Consider the following 13,491-nt stretch of genomic DNA (forward strand, 5'->3'; position numbering starts at 1 on the left):
CCCCCTCCCTCAAGAAGGCTAGTTCCTTTTGTTGCAGGAAACTCTTATTTGGTGTTGCTTAGAAAACACAAAAAAGTTTGAAGCAAGTTGAAATTAAAGTACAGTTAGTCAAATGCAAGCCCCATTTAGCCCCCATCTGCCAAAAATAAATAGTTTTTAAAATGATTTTCAGAATCACCGACAGTGCTGTTTATGGCAGTGGGGTTGCCGGCCTTCAGCGTCCATCATTGCCAGCGTGCAACCAGTGTTCAGAAGTGAAACAAAACCACATTGAACTTGCTGCATTAGCTGTTGTCACTTTGGAATGCCGATGGGCTTGGTGACCATAACTAACCCAGGCCAGAGTGTGTCACCAGCCAAAAGGACCAACCTCTTCTGCTGTTTGTGCTTTGCCCAACTCGTCGCAAATTTAATTCTTTGCAGCTTCCTTTTCCTGCTGTTTTGGCCTCTCTCTCCCTGACAGTGTGTTAAAGAGCATAGCACCCCGCCCGGCCTCATCCAGCAAGGCCGTGGGGGCCCTGGTAAGAGGTCAGCAGACGTAGGCACCTTTCTCTCAGGTCTGATGACACATTAGATTAGGGCTCCAGAAGGTGCGCTTGATTGTCCTTCCCCCTCTACCTTCAGCCTTCGTTAGCTGGTTACTTCTAAAATTCCTTCTGGAACTTGCACAAGCTGAAGGAGATGCAAAGAGCCTCTTCATTCGCCACTCCTCTGGAGAAGTGGAGTCTTCCTGCCCCTCTTCCCATGTGCAAGCTTGCTGCGTAGTGTCTGCACCTTGATCATGGTTACTTTGCAACACACCCAGGCCTTCGGCCCTTCCTGAGAAACGAGGTCAATTGTCTCTGTTTCCGGGCAGCTGAATGGAGCACTGGATTGCAGAACCTTGGTGGTGAAGAGGTTAAATTGCTCACCCGGCTGGATCTGTGTTTTCCTGCCCACACTTGCTCCTGGCCTCAGGCGGTGCCTGCTGTTTGGGGAGGGGGAAAGGGAGGTCTCGCCTGGACCCAGGTGGCCGACAGGCCAACCTTGTTATTAAGAAACAGGGATCGCAAAACCTTGATCTTCAAAAGAGACCCCTAATTAGTCGCCAGCCCCAAGAGTAAATGGCATTCCACCTCAGTGAGGCAAGGCGGGAAGGGCGCCTTCAAATCCTGGGGACTAATTGCCATTATTGGCTCTATGAAGATCCTGTTGTAAACACTTGTCATCCGAGCCACTTCTGGTCGGCAAACTTGAGATATCAAATGGTTCCTTCATGTTTCAAATTCTCCAAAATGCCTTGTCGGCTCCTTTCTCTAGGAGGGCCATCTCATTCCTGCACCTCCCTCTTGCTCTGATGAGCTTTCCCAAGATCATCCTAAAGCTGAATCCTTGTCCATAAGGGATTTGAAAACATGTTTTACTTTATTCTCGTTAGAATTTGAATGCAATCTCAAAAATAAACTTTAATTGCAAGCAGAAGAGATTTATCATGAATCTAATGGGGCATAAGCTTCCGGCCCCTCAAGTGCACAGACCTCTTCCCAGGCCCTGGGAGAGGCCTTAACAGTGTGTTCTCGTGGCCGTATAGTTTTGTCCAGTTTGAAACTGTCATCTATCTGCCAATCGTTTTCTAAAAGAGGGCCCACCGAATGGTATAAAACCACGATGTGCTCTGTAATACTTGGTGTGTTTCTTACCTTTTATATCATGCATTCTGGTTGCTCCTGGGAGATAGGTATTTTCTCCCTGTTCTTAGACGTTTTGCTTCTTGGCCCTGTTTGGCCTTTGTGACGGGAAGGGCAAACTTCTTTTGGTCACACACAGGATGCCAGGTTTTGTCTAAGTTTACTCTTGAATTAGGGGAATATTTCAAGACTCTGAGTCTGTCCCCTTCAAGGGCAGCCTGGATAACGCCAAACTCAGATGGCAAAAGAGGCCAACCTAGAGAGAGGTTTGGGGGCCACGGGGATTTGGGACTGTGGCTCCCTGGACTTACTGGGATTCGATCATCCAGATGCTCTCACGGCAGTAAGTATGTGAGAGTGAGAGAGAGAGGGAGGAAGGAAGCAGTGAATACTTTTTGAATATTCTTGTGAAGCACGAGTTTCCTATTCACCTTTAGGATTGGCTTTTAGCAAACATCTAGGGGCCCTGAGATGGCATATTCCATACATACATCCACAGCAGGGTATGTGGCAGGGCCAAATGTCATATAATGTCAAATAGACCCTTTCCGCAAAAGCTGAGCTTCAGAACAGTTTCTTGAAGGAGATAAGGAGTCATCACTACTCAGCAGTAATTCCTTTGTGTGAACAGTGCAGGGTGGGACAGGAAGGTGGAAGTTCTACACACCAGGCTTAGAATATTTGCTCATAGGATTCCATTGTCTCCATGATGAAAGCCAATGGTTTTCCCTCTACAGGTAACCTAATAACCTCAGACAGCTGTGAGGACACAGGGGTACTGACCCTCCCTGAGTGGGGTTCCCACGATGACACGGGCATTTTCCCCCCTCTCCGGGTGGGCGGGGGGAGGCGGGCATTCTGTTTGCTGAATCAGCCTTCATCTCCAATGTCACAGCCAGCTCCCAGAAAAGATTCCCAAAGCATGATTTGAACCTATATGTTTCACTGATTTGAGATGCTAGAAATTGTATGCCAAACTTCTGGTTATTTTAACCAGTTCGGAAAAGAAAGATTAACATGGGTTTTGACAACAAACAAAACCAGTTTTTGTTCTATCAGTTATGTTTAAAAGATTCCAATTTGAAACTAAACACAATGTGTGGTTATTCTGTCAACGATTTATACAGCCACCAGGGCGCCACAGCTACACACTGCATACATCATTGTATTTTTAAAATGTACTTAATGAACTTTTTTTTCTTTTCTAGTAACTACTTCATTGCCTTAAATGAATGCATTCCAATAGAATTTGTAACAAATGACCACTTTGTGTTTGCATTAATGCCAAACACGTTTAACAAATTTTTAACAAGGAACCCTGGCAAAATGCCAAACTCCTAGAGGGACACTGAAGGAATGCTATAAATTTAAACTAGATTTTACCTTTTCACTTAGCTCAGCAAGTGTCTTAGGTGTCTTGCTATCTCAGGATTGTGGCATTTCTATTTTATGTCAGATGACTTGTACATTTTCATTATTTTTATAACTTAGCTTGTACCTATTTCCACAGGACTTTTAAATCTATGCTGCGGTGTCTGCAATAATATGATGGCAGCTTAGAAATAGATCTTTATTTTTGCAAAATTGTTCGTATCTTTTATGGGTTGGTAGATGCATGTATGCGTATACATATCTTACCAAAATATCTTATAATATGTAATTATCTTACATATTTTACAATGCTTATACAGTCGTCCAGTTAAATACAGAAACAATTGATTAGACCAATGGTTCTCAAATGGGGGCAGTTTTGCTCCCCCCCCCTTGCAAGGGGAACTTGGCAATATTTGGAGACTTTTTTTTTTTTTTTTAAATACATCTTAATATAGTCTTTGTTGGCTTTGGGTTTTTCTTTTTCTTTTCTTTTTTTTTTTAAACCCCACATTTGTTTATTTATTTATTTTATTTTGGCTGTGTTGGGTCTTCGTTTCTGTGCGAGGGCTTTCTCTAGTTGAGGCAAGCGGGGGCCACTCTTCATCGCGGGGCGCGGACCTCTCACTATTGCGGCCTCTCTTGTTGCGGAGCACAGGCTCCAGACGCGCAGGCTCAGTAGTTGTGGCTCACGGGCCCAGTTGCTCCGCGGCATGTGGTATCTTCCCAGACCAGGGCTCGAACCCGTGTCCCCTGCATTGGCAGGCAGATTCTCAACCACTGCGCCACCAGGGAAGCCCTGGAGACCTTTTTTATTGTCATCATTGGGAGAGGGAGTGATGCTAGTGGCATCTAATGGACAGCGGCCAGAGATGTTGCTGAACATCCTATAATGCACAGGACAGTCCTCACAACAAAGAGTCATCCAGCCTCAAATGTCCATGGTACCAAGATCAAGAAATTGTGGAGCCTTTAGCTTGTAGGCAATCTCTCAGGTTAAAGAAGGTATTATTTTAAGGGAAAAAATGACAAGTAAAAGCACATTTCTACTCAACCAGTATTTTAAAAATTACGTAGCATACCTAACGCTGATGTTGAGTGGCAGATTTCTGACTTTTACTTCTGCTGCCATCTGCCCGTTGAGAAGAAAAGAGAAAGGAGTGCCCATGGTAGCTGAGCCTAAAGTGTCGTCTGAGGCAGTGCTGGGGACAGCTGGTGGCCCGAGTGTGGCCCATGCTCAAGCCAGCCGACACAGACCAGGGGCTGCTCTGGAGAAGGCCACCCAGGGCAGTGGGAATGGTCTCCAAGGCAGGGAGGGCTAGGGGCAGGCAGGGTGTTGCATGGCCACGAGAAGATAGTTTTAGGTGTTTCGTGGGGAAGCACTTTCATTTTAATAGCTATGCAATTATTATAAGGTATATTAGATAAATACGCCACTATGGTATTAAAATAAATCTTTCTTTAAAAGGAAATTGGTTTTTAGAAAAGATTTTTAAAGAAAAATATCGATCCACTGTGGCAGGTGTTGTAGAAAGGTTACAAAAACTGGGACAGTAGAACACAAAGGACCGAGGTTTAGGAAGCCCTGGCCGTATGGTAAAGACAATATGCTCTGGAGTCGAGAAGACGTGGTTTCAAATCAGCCCCAGGAAGATGGGAATTTGACCAAAAGCATTCATTTCCTTTAAGCTTCAGTTTCCTCACCTGTTAAGGGGCTGTCAACCAGGTCGGTATCATAGGGCTGTCAAACTTGTTGGAGATAATTCACTCAAAAGCCCAGAGCACCCAGCGTGGCAGACAGCATGCACAAAATGTTAGCTACGAGTAATTCTGACCACAATAATAATGGCAAAAATAAATTCTCAGGAGGCGCAGCAGTATATGTTGCCGTCTTGCTGTACACATCTGAATCCATCAAAATCCCTTCATTTAAAACCTTGCGTCTGACTTGCACCCCAGGGCACAGAAAGCAAAGGTGAAGATGAAATCCGGAGACTCTCAGGGCCCCTCCCACCCAGCAGGCTGTACAGCAGTTTGAATTCTGAGCTGAGAGGCCTTGCTGGGTCCACCCGCAGCCCCAGCCTCAGCCCTTTGGGCTCTGAAGTGTTACATTTTATTGCCCTGTGGAGCTGTAGGAGGCCACTTGCAAGGTAACATGTTGCTCTCCACTCATATTTTTGAATTATGGCTTCAAGGTGGTTGCTCCTATCAAGAAAATTAAATGATTTAACATAATTTGTTGTCACTTTGATCACAACAATAATAAATAAATCTTCATGAGGAAAACGAGAAACCTATTCTACCCCGTTTTAAAAGATGTTAAGTAATAACACAGATGTAGTTATAGATTTTTTTTTTTTTTTTTTTTGAGCAGAAATGACTCTACTGGGTTTTCCTGCGAGCAGAGTCGCTTAGCGGAGTTGTTCTACAGGATGCCCGCTGCCCCCAGAGCCAACAGGTCTTCTCTTCAGACTGTTGTTAATTAGCCTATCAGGGGCTTGCTTTGACGTGGGCACCATGTGCAATGTCAGGGGCATCCGAAGCTGCTGTGAATGGTTGTCTGTTTTTGTACCTGGGGGCACACTGCACACATTTGGAAAGCACATGGAGCGTAATGGACATTAACCCAGATGTCAAAAATAGCCTGCGTTTTACTACTGTTATTAAACAGTTTCCCCTTTAACCCCTCCGTATTTACCAAAGACCCCTTTCTCCCAGCCTGTTTCTGCAAATCACTACTGAAAGGGCAGGAGAAGAAAGCCATAATCCGGCAGGTGTCTTTATTCCAAAGAAAAACAGTCTGAAGGAATATTTGTGAGACACCCCACGTTTATAGCCTGCTCTCCTGGGGGCGCTTGTCCTGGGGCAGAATCTGACTGCTGCACTCAGCTCGCCTGCACACCCCACCCCCGACCCCTGCACACCAACTGCAGGATTTCCCTTTGAAAAAACCGAGTCAAGAACATTGATCGCATCCAGTACTGATTTTTTCACAATGGAAATAGCTTTCAATTCTGCTGTGATACTAGTTACACATTCTCTGGTTTAAAAAAATCCAAAAAGTGCAACCAAAAAAAAAAAAAAAAAAATTGAAAGAAGAAAATTTTAAAACACCACCCAGAGATAATTATTAACAATATTCTGGCATATGCATTTGCAAGTGTTTATGTTGATGCAAAAATGAGATTGAACTACACATATGGAATTGTCATCTGCTTTTTTCACTGAAAAATTATGGACATCTTTCCATATTAAAAAATAGGTAAAAATTGTCATGTAGTCGATAAATCTTAAGCATGCCTGTCACAGATCCCTATTAATTTCCTTCCAGGCACAAAGTTTTAAACTCCTCATTCTCTTATTTATTTATTTATCTATTTCTTGTCTGTCTCACTCTTGAAAATACTGGCTCCATGGGGGTGTAGAATTTGTCTGTCATTTTTACTATCGTATTCTTGGCACCAAGCACACTGCCTGGCACAGAAAGGAGCCATATCAGTTTTCTATACCGCGTAACAAATTACCACAAACTCAGTGGCTTAAAACAACATCCATTTATTATCTCACAGTTCTGTAGGTCAGAAGACCATTCAGGCTCCACTGGGTTCTCTTCTTTGTCTTATAAGGCCAAAGTCAAGGTGTGGGCCAGGCTGGATTTAACCTGGAGGCTCTGGGGAAGCACCCACCTCTGAGCTCATTCAGGCTGTGGCAGAATTTAGTTCCTTGTGGTTGTAGGACAGAGGTCCCCATTTCCTTGTTGGCTGTTAGTTGTGGGCTACTCTTGGATCCCTCAGGATACTCTCAGGTCCTTGCCCTGTGGCTCCCTCCATCTCAGCACAGCAAATCCCTCTTGTATTTCAGATTTCTCTGACTTTCTCTTCTGCTACCAGCAAGAGAAAAGTCTCTGCTATTAAAGGGCTCCCATGATTAAATTAGGTCCACTCATTCTCTCTTTTGATTAACTTAAAGCCAACTGATTAGTAACCTTAATTATATCTATGAGGTAACATAATCATGTTGTGAGCTGTTCACAGTCCCAGTGCCAGGGATTACAGCAGGAAATCTTTGGGGTGGGGAGGACTTTAGGATTCTGCCTACTCTAGGTGCTCTCTAATATCTGTGGAAAGGATGAGTAAATCAACTTATTCCATGAAGTGTGCGTGGCACGGGGGATGCTAAGTGAGCAAGACCAGCATGACCCCTGCCCTCATAGAGCTTGTAGCCTAGACCAATGTTGTTCATTAGAAGTATATTGCAAACCACATCTGTAGTTCTGAGTTTTCTAGTAGCCATGCTGAAAAGAGTAATAAGAAACAGGTGAAATTCTAATAATATATTTAATTTTATCCAATATATCCAAAATATCATTTTTAACATGAAGTCAATAGAAAAAAAACTAAATTCACACTAAATCTTTAAAATCCGGTCACATTTTACACTTACAGCACATCTCAAGTTGGACTAGCCACATTTCAAGTGCTGAGTAGACACATTTGTTCAGCGGCTACCATATTGGACAGTAAAAGTCTAGACAAGTCACGAAAGGGGACAGTGCAGTATGTGCGAGACTTCTTGTGCCACATCCCACACTTAGGAGGGTCAGGAAAGACCTCCAGGGAAGAAGAGACATCTAAACTGAGACGGAAGAATAAGTAGGAATCGGTCAGGTCAAGGGTTAGTGTGAATGCATGTCAGACAGAAAGACAGGTCTGTGCAATGAGGGGGAAGGCAAGCTTTAGGACTGCAGAAGCAAGTACAGCGTAGGGGGAACATGAAGCGTGGAGCTGGAGAGAGAGAGAGAGAGGCCAGCATGGCCTGGAGTCCGTCCTCCGCCCTGACGGCGATGGGATTATAAATGAAGGCTGTAAACAGGGAGTGCAAGATGAAGTAGATGTTGTTGTTGAAATAGCACTGTTGGCTGCACCGGTGACAGTGTAGAGTGGGTGCTGGAAGAGAGGACGCATGGTGACAGGTTGGGGCTGCTGTGACCATCCAGGGCAGGGAGGGCCGGCCAGAGATCATCTCACGGTGGGTGGCCGCCCAGATTGCTTCCTCGCTGGAAGCCAGGGTTGCTTTTGAAAAAGTTTTTTAAAGTGTATGCTTATTTGCCCCTCAACAAGGGATCATTTGCATTTGCAACTGCTGGCAGTGTCATCTGAGTTTTTTCCCCTCAAATCCATTAGGCCTCCTGGCGAATGGACTGTCCAGTGGAAGGAACGACGACACTTTTTGAGAGTTCGCTTTTCCACAGCGCAAACCTTACCCCAAAGCGGTGCGTGGCGGTCATGAGGCACTGTATTCTGCCTTGTGACCTGTTACCCAGCTGGAAATCTTTCTCTCAACTGAATAAATGGTTGTTCTTTGCTACTTTATCTTGGAAAAACATCAAGGACGTCGGACATTCGCTGTAATTATTTTTCACTCATTTCCCCATCTGTAAAATACGACCGGTGCATTTTAGTACTACTTTGGGTTTCTCTTTACCTTTTAGTCATGTGGCCTTTTAATATATTGGTCAGCCCCTTAAAAGGATGATTAAGAAATGCTTAATGCACAAAAGAATTAGAGCTATGCACAGCTCATGAAGCAGAAAGCGTGCTCTGACTTACAATTTTCATACAAAGTTTGCAGAGATTTTATGTGCCAGAATAAGTAATATGATCTGCTCTAGGAACTCCCTAGCTTTCTGGCTCTGCAAAAGTCATTTTTTTGCCCCGATTCAAGTTTCTTAACCAGAGGCGTTACACCAAACTCCTCAGAGTATGAATTAGCACAGTTCATCCAAGCCACATATTTCATTTGCACTGCTTAATAAGGGCTCGAAATAACTGCCTACCTGTGCAGACAGTGGGATCTTTGGTTGGCTCATTAGTCAGTGTGACTTGAGAAATACTGTGTATCGACCACCAAATCAGGCAGCTCAGACTATATATAAAAAGTGGCTCACAGGTGTGTGAGTGTGTGTGTTTGATCTTTTCCCTCCCCACCATATTCCCCAGGTAGCTGCACTATTGCCATGTGCCTGGAAACTCCCAAAGTATTCAGAGACCATATGTGAATGATAATGATGCAGGCGCACAAAGTCCAGCATCAGTAGGGAGGAAAGTCATCATTTGAAGGCTCGATGTGGGATGGTCCTCTCTTCTCACCCATTTTACTGTTTCTTCCCAGGCTGCAGTTGTATCCCACACCCAGGGACCCTTATGGGGACAGTGAGAAAACTCGGGGTGCTTCTGGATACCTCTTCCCCAGGGCGTGAAGTATGCAAATGGATGACTGTTGCATTTATGTTTAGGGCTAAACATATACACACACGTCATGGGATGTGGGGATGGCAGCCAACTTTGTTTCATTCTGCTCTGCTTAAGGAGATATCAATATTCTTTTTTAAGTTATGCTTTTATTGTGGTAAAATATACATTAAAATTCTACCATTTTAACCAGTTTAAGTCTACAATTCAGTGGCATTAAATACATACACGGCATTGTACAACCAACACTATTATCCATTTCTAGAACTTATTCATTACTGCAAACAGAAACTCTGTACCCATTAAAAGATAGCTCTTCATTCCTGCCTTCCCTTTGAGCCCCTGTAACCTCTAATTTGTTTTCTGCATCTTTGAATTTGTCTCTTGTAGATGTTTCATGTAAGTGGAATCGTACAGTATTTGTTCTTTGGTGACTGGTTTATTTCACTTAGCATGATGTCCTCAAGGTTCATCCATGTTGTAGCATGAATCAGAACTTTATTTCTTTTTAGGGCTGGATAATACTCTGTTGTGTGTATATACCACCACCTTTTGTTTCTCCATTCATCTGTTGCTGGATACTTGGGATTTGTTTCTCCCTTTTGGTTATTGTTGGTAATGCTGCTGTGAGCAATTGTGTACAAGTAGTCTTTTTGAGTCCCTGTTTTCCATTCTTCCAGATATACACCTAGGAGTGAAATTTCCAGTATTCTTTTAAATCGTTGCTCTTAGGTGGTTTGTAAGTGAATGTTAAGTTTTCTGGTGTCTTGACCATCTTCAACTCTCTAATATCTATAAAGTCAAGTTTAAAAATAATTTAAAAACCATACTCGTTGTAGAAAACCCGTGGAGAGAAAAAAATTCACAATCTGATCACATAGAAATAATCACTACAACAGTTTTGGCTTATTTCCTTTCAATTTCTTTTTGCATATCAAGAGTCATCTATACCTGTATGTGAAATATTTTGAAAGAGGCCTCTTCTCAGATGTGTTTGCAGGACATAATGTAACGTTCTGTCACTTCGTCACTCCATGCTTCCTCCGCATCACCGCCCTCCCGATCCCAATCAACCCCAATCAAAGAGAGTGGTGGGGTGGGGGCAGGGGTGGGAGTTGGGGGAGTGTCTGCCAGGATTATCTCCGATATCACTGCCAGTTCCTCTCCCTGCTAAACTCTGTGCTTTCTTGTTGCAGCTATCAGAAGGGCTGACTAAAGGGGAAGTGCAGCTCTGCAGCAATATTCTGATAATCTATTGCAGTGCAGCTCACATCATTGGCCATCACCACCCGGGAACGCTCATCAGGACCGAAGAGGAGTTTTCACTTTCATTACTGAGCACAATTCTGTTCAACTTGGTATTTCCTTCATCATCTCATGTCCTTTCTCATGGATTCAGACATGTTGGAAAGGAGAATGCGGAGGAGGAAAACATGGCAGGTCCTCCATTTTTTTTGGTCGGGATTCGGGCATTTAAAATGTGTTCATCTCCTCTGAATGTCATTATTTGATAACATTTTACTTATGTTACTTAAATATCACTGGATAAATTTGAACTCCATGGGATTTTAACTGTGGATTCAGCTTCTGTTGGACAGCTAGCTTCATCTCCCGTTTTTCTTCTGGTTCAGTCTAAGTGGTCATACCTGATGCATTAGATTATCAAAAAGTGTAAATTCTGTGAGTGAGTGGTGTTGGCAGTGTTTGTATACCAAGATTCATGGAGTGTTTGACAAAGAAACCAAAACACCAAAAATGGTGGGCCTTTACCCTCCTCTATTTCTTTAATCTGCTGTTTGAAGAACCACATTTTGATGGTGGAACCAGTAGTTACCTCTGGGCCAGGTTGGAAATGAAATCAATTTTTTAAACCACTAGTACTTGCCAAGAAATCGCCTTATGAGAACATGGTGTGTGTCTCTGACAATGCATGGCACATCTAAATTGATCATTCATGGTTGTATCTACCCTGTTTTTATACTGGGGAGTGGCCAGAGCCTGAGACACCTGCATATTTCTGTTCCATGTGTTTCATGCCTCCCCCATGGCTGGGATGCGGCTGAGCCTCAGACTCTCCCCATTCCCGTACATGCAGGTCTCCACGAAGAAGCTGGGACTCATTCACATTCAAGATCCAAATGCTGTGCACACAGTGTAAGCTTCGATCTTCTGTAAACGAAGGGTCATTTCTCATTTTTTTAAAATGTCTCCAACATGGATTCCAAAACATTTTCAGCATCAAACATGAAAACATTGATGAATGAGGAATAATCACAAAAGCAGTGTATCTGTATATAGCTCTACACAACATGTTTGTGGTACAGAGTCATTATTTAAAGCACATGCCAGGGAAAGAGACCAAATTTTGAGGTCTTTTACATACAGTGACATGGTACTAAGGAGAATTAAACTCCTCCTGCTTCCTCTGAAGATTCAAAAAAACTTAAAGTTGTTATAACTTCATAAAACTCATGACCAAGTCTGGCAAACATGTGCAACTCTTGTACTGATCCATTTTCTTGTCATTGGAAGAAACACTTCCACAGGTATGCAAGTGGGGGATGAAAATCTGCATTTTTAAAGGACAAACAGTGAATTTAAGCATGAGTGGCCTTAATAAATATAGTTGTCTTTCTTTGCTGCTGTGGAAAGGATTCTAAGCAGATGTTCCTGAAGTCTTGCATTGAATTTAGTCGTTATTATTACTTTTTAAAATGTCGGTGCAATTAACTCTGGACCTCTCGCGTGAGCCATAGAGATACTTAAAAGTCAGACACCTTATTTATCTATCGGGGAAGACGAAACTGTGTCTGAGCTGCACTGTTCATCCTTGGTGCATTAGGAGTAATATATTCGAGCAGGTTTCTTGCTTCTGGCTTTGTTCTTGTCGTAAGTATTGCAAACTGTGTAAAGCTTTTGTGTTGCATAAGCAATCCAATACATTCATGTTTAAAAAGTTTGTCCTTTAACTATCAAAGGGATCTAGGTCTTGATTGGAGAAATGAGCAGAGTTCTTTGCAGACGTATTTAGCACACTCTGACATAACGTCGCAATGGAAACCCAGGCCTGCAGCTCGTCCCCGTGAACGGTTTGGGTGTCCTCCAGTAGGTGGCCGCACTGCCTCCTGCAACCAGGTCCCGATCTGAACCCTGCCACTGAATACTTGAAGTAGGAAGTAGGAAATCCACTAGGGAATAGAGGGTCCTAGAAACAGAAAAATCAACCAACCGTGTATAGTTAGCTATTTCCAAGTATGTGCCAATTTTGTCACACCTATTGTTTGGGGGGCTCATTTTTGCCCCACTTATGTTGGTTTAAAGTCGTACCGATCTTACTTTTACGGGGACATTATCATTTAGTCCCTTAAAAATTGAATTCTGTCTAACATAGCATCTTTTCATTATATATCATGTAATATTCTCTGATGTTGGGGGTTTACCAAAAAAAATTCCCTTTTCACAGATTAAAAATAGTTTGTGTTTACAACAAACACTGTGTTATTGGGAAGACATTTCCTTTGCGCAGACTTTAGCAGGTTTCCCCCTCAGTCATGATGAAATTGAAAAAGTTGAGGCTAACGTTTAGGAGTTGGTCTGCTTGCTTTGTGCAGAAGCAAGCTTATACTTTATACCCCGTTTGATTTCAATGTACCGTCTCTATTTTGTATTTAATGATTTTTGTGTATCCAGTATGCACGTTAACAGCGTGTCAACTTTCATTTGAAAGTGGGTTTCCATTTACTTTTTAAACAGTGTTTATGACGAGACCTCAAATGTGTTGACATAAGCTCTACTGAGATGTTTTTGTGTCGAGTGGCGTTTGAATGCTGCCAGGGGTCAGTGTATCTAATTCCCAGCGACCCTCGTTTGACAGTGCTTCTTGTAATATTTCTCCAAGTGAGTGGCATGTGGGTTGTGATATTGACCATGTGATTATGGACTTCGATATAAAAAATAAATAAATAAAACTAAGGAACCCTCAGAAACTACCAGTGGGCATGTAGTAGCCAGTCATTGTAACCTCGTGTCTAGTAGAAGTACAACGTACAAGGTATGTACAGTTCATAAATTTGTTATCACGTGTATGAGAAGTACTTTGTGCTGATCGCCTTATTTATATTCATCAAATAAACTTTGTTTCTTTCTGAAGCGAGTTCATTCCATCTTGAATAAATGCTCCAACTGTGGTGGTTTCTAATCTT

The 13,491-nt window shown here is 42.9% G+C and overlaps 1 protein-coding gene across 4 annotated transcripts in view; it reads left to right on the plus strand.

Annotated features, from left to right (window-relative positions):
• ERC2 (ELKS/RAB6-interacting/CAST family member 2) overlaps window positions 1–13,438 on the plus strand; it is a 956,481-nt gene extending 943,043 nt beyond the window's left edge. For all 4 annotated transcript variants that reach the window (XM_082346804.1, XM_082346806.1, XM_082346805.1 and 1 more), the window contains one exon: window positions 10,486–13,438. In XM_082346804.1, the coding sequence (XP_082202930.1) occupies window positions 10,486–10,800 (315 nt within the window). In that variant the 3' untranslated portion in view covers window positions 10,801–13,438. The remainder of the gene's footprint in view (window positions 1–10,485) is intronic.
• The last annotated feature ends 53 nt before the right edge of the window (window positions 13,439–13,491 follow it).

This window comes from Balaenoptera borealis (assembly GCF_965194805.1).
Source record: "Balaenoptera borealis genome assembly, chromosome: 12".
Taxonomy (NCBI): domain Eukaryota; kingdom Metazoa; phylum Chordata; class Mammalia; order Artiodactyla; family Balaenopteridae; genus Balaenoptera; species Balaenoptera borealis.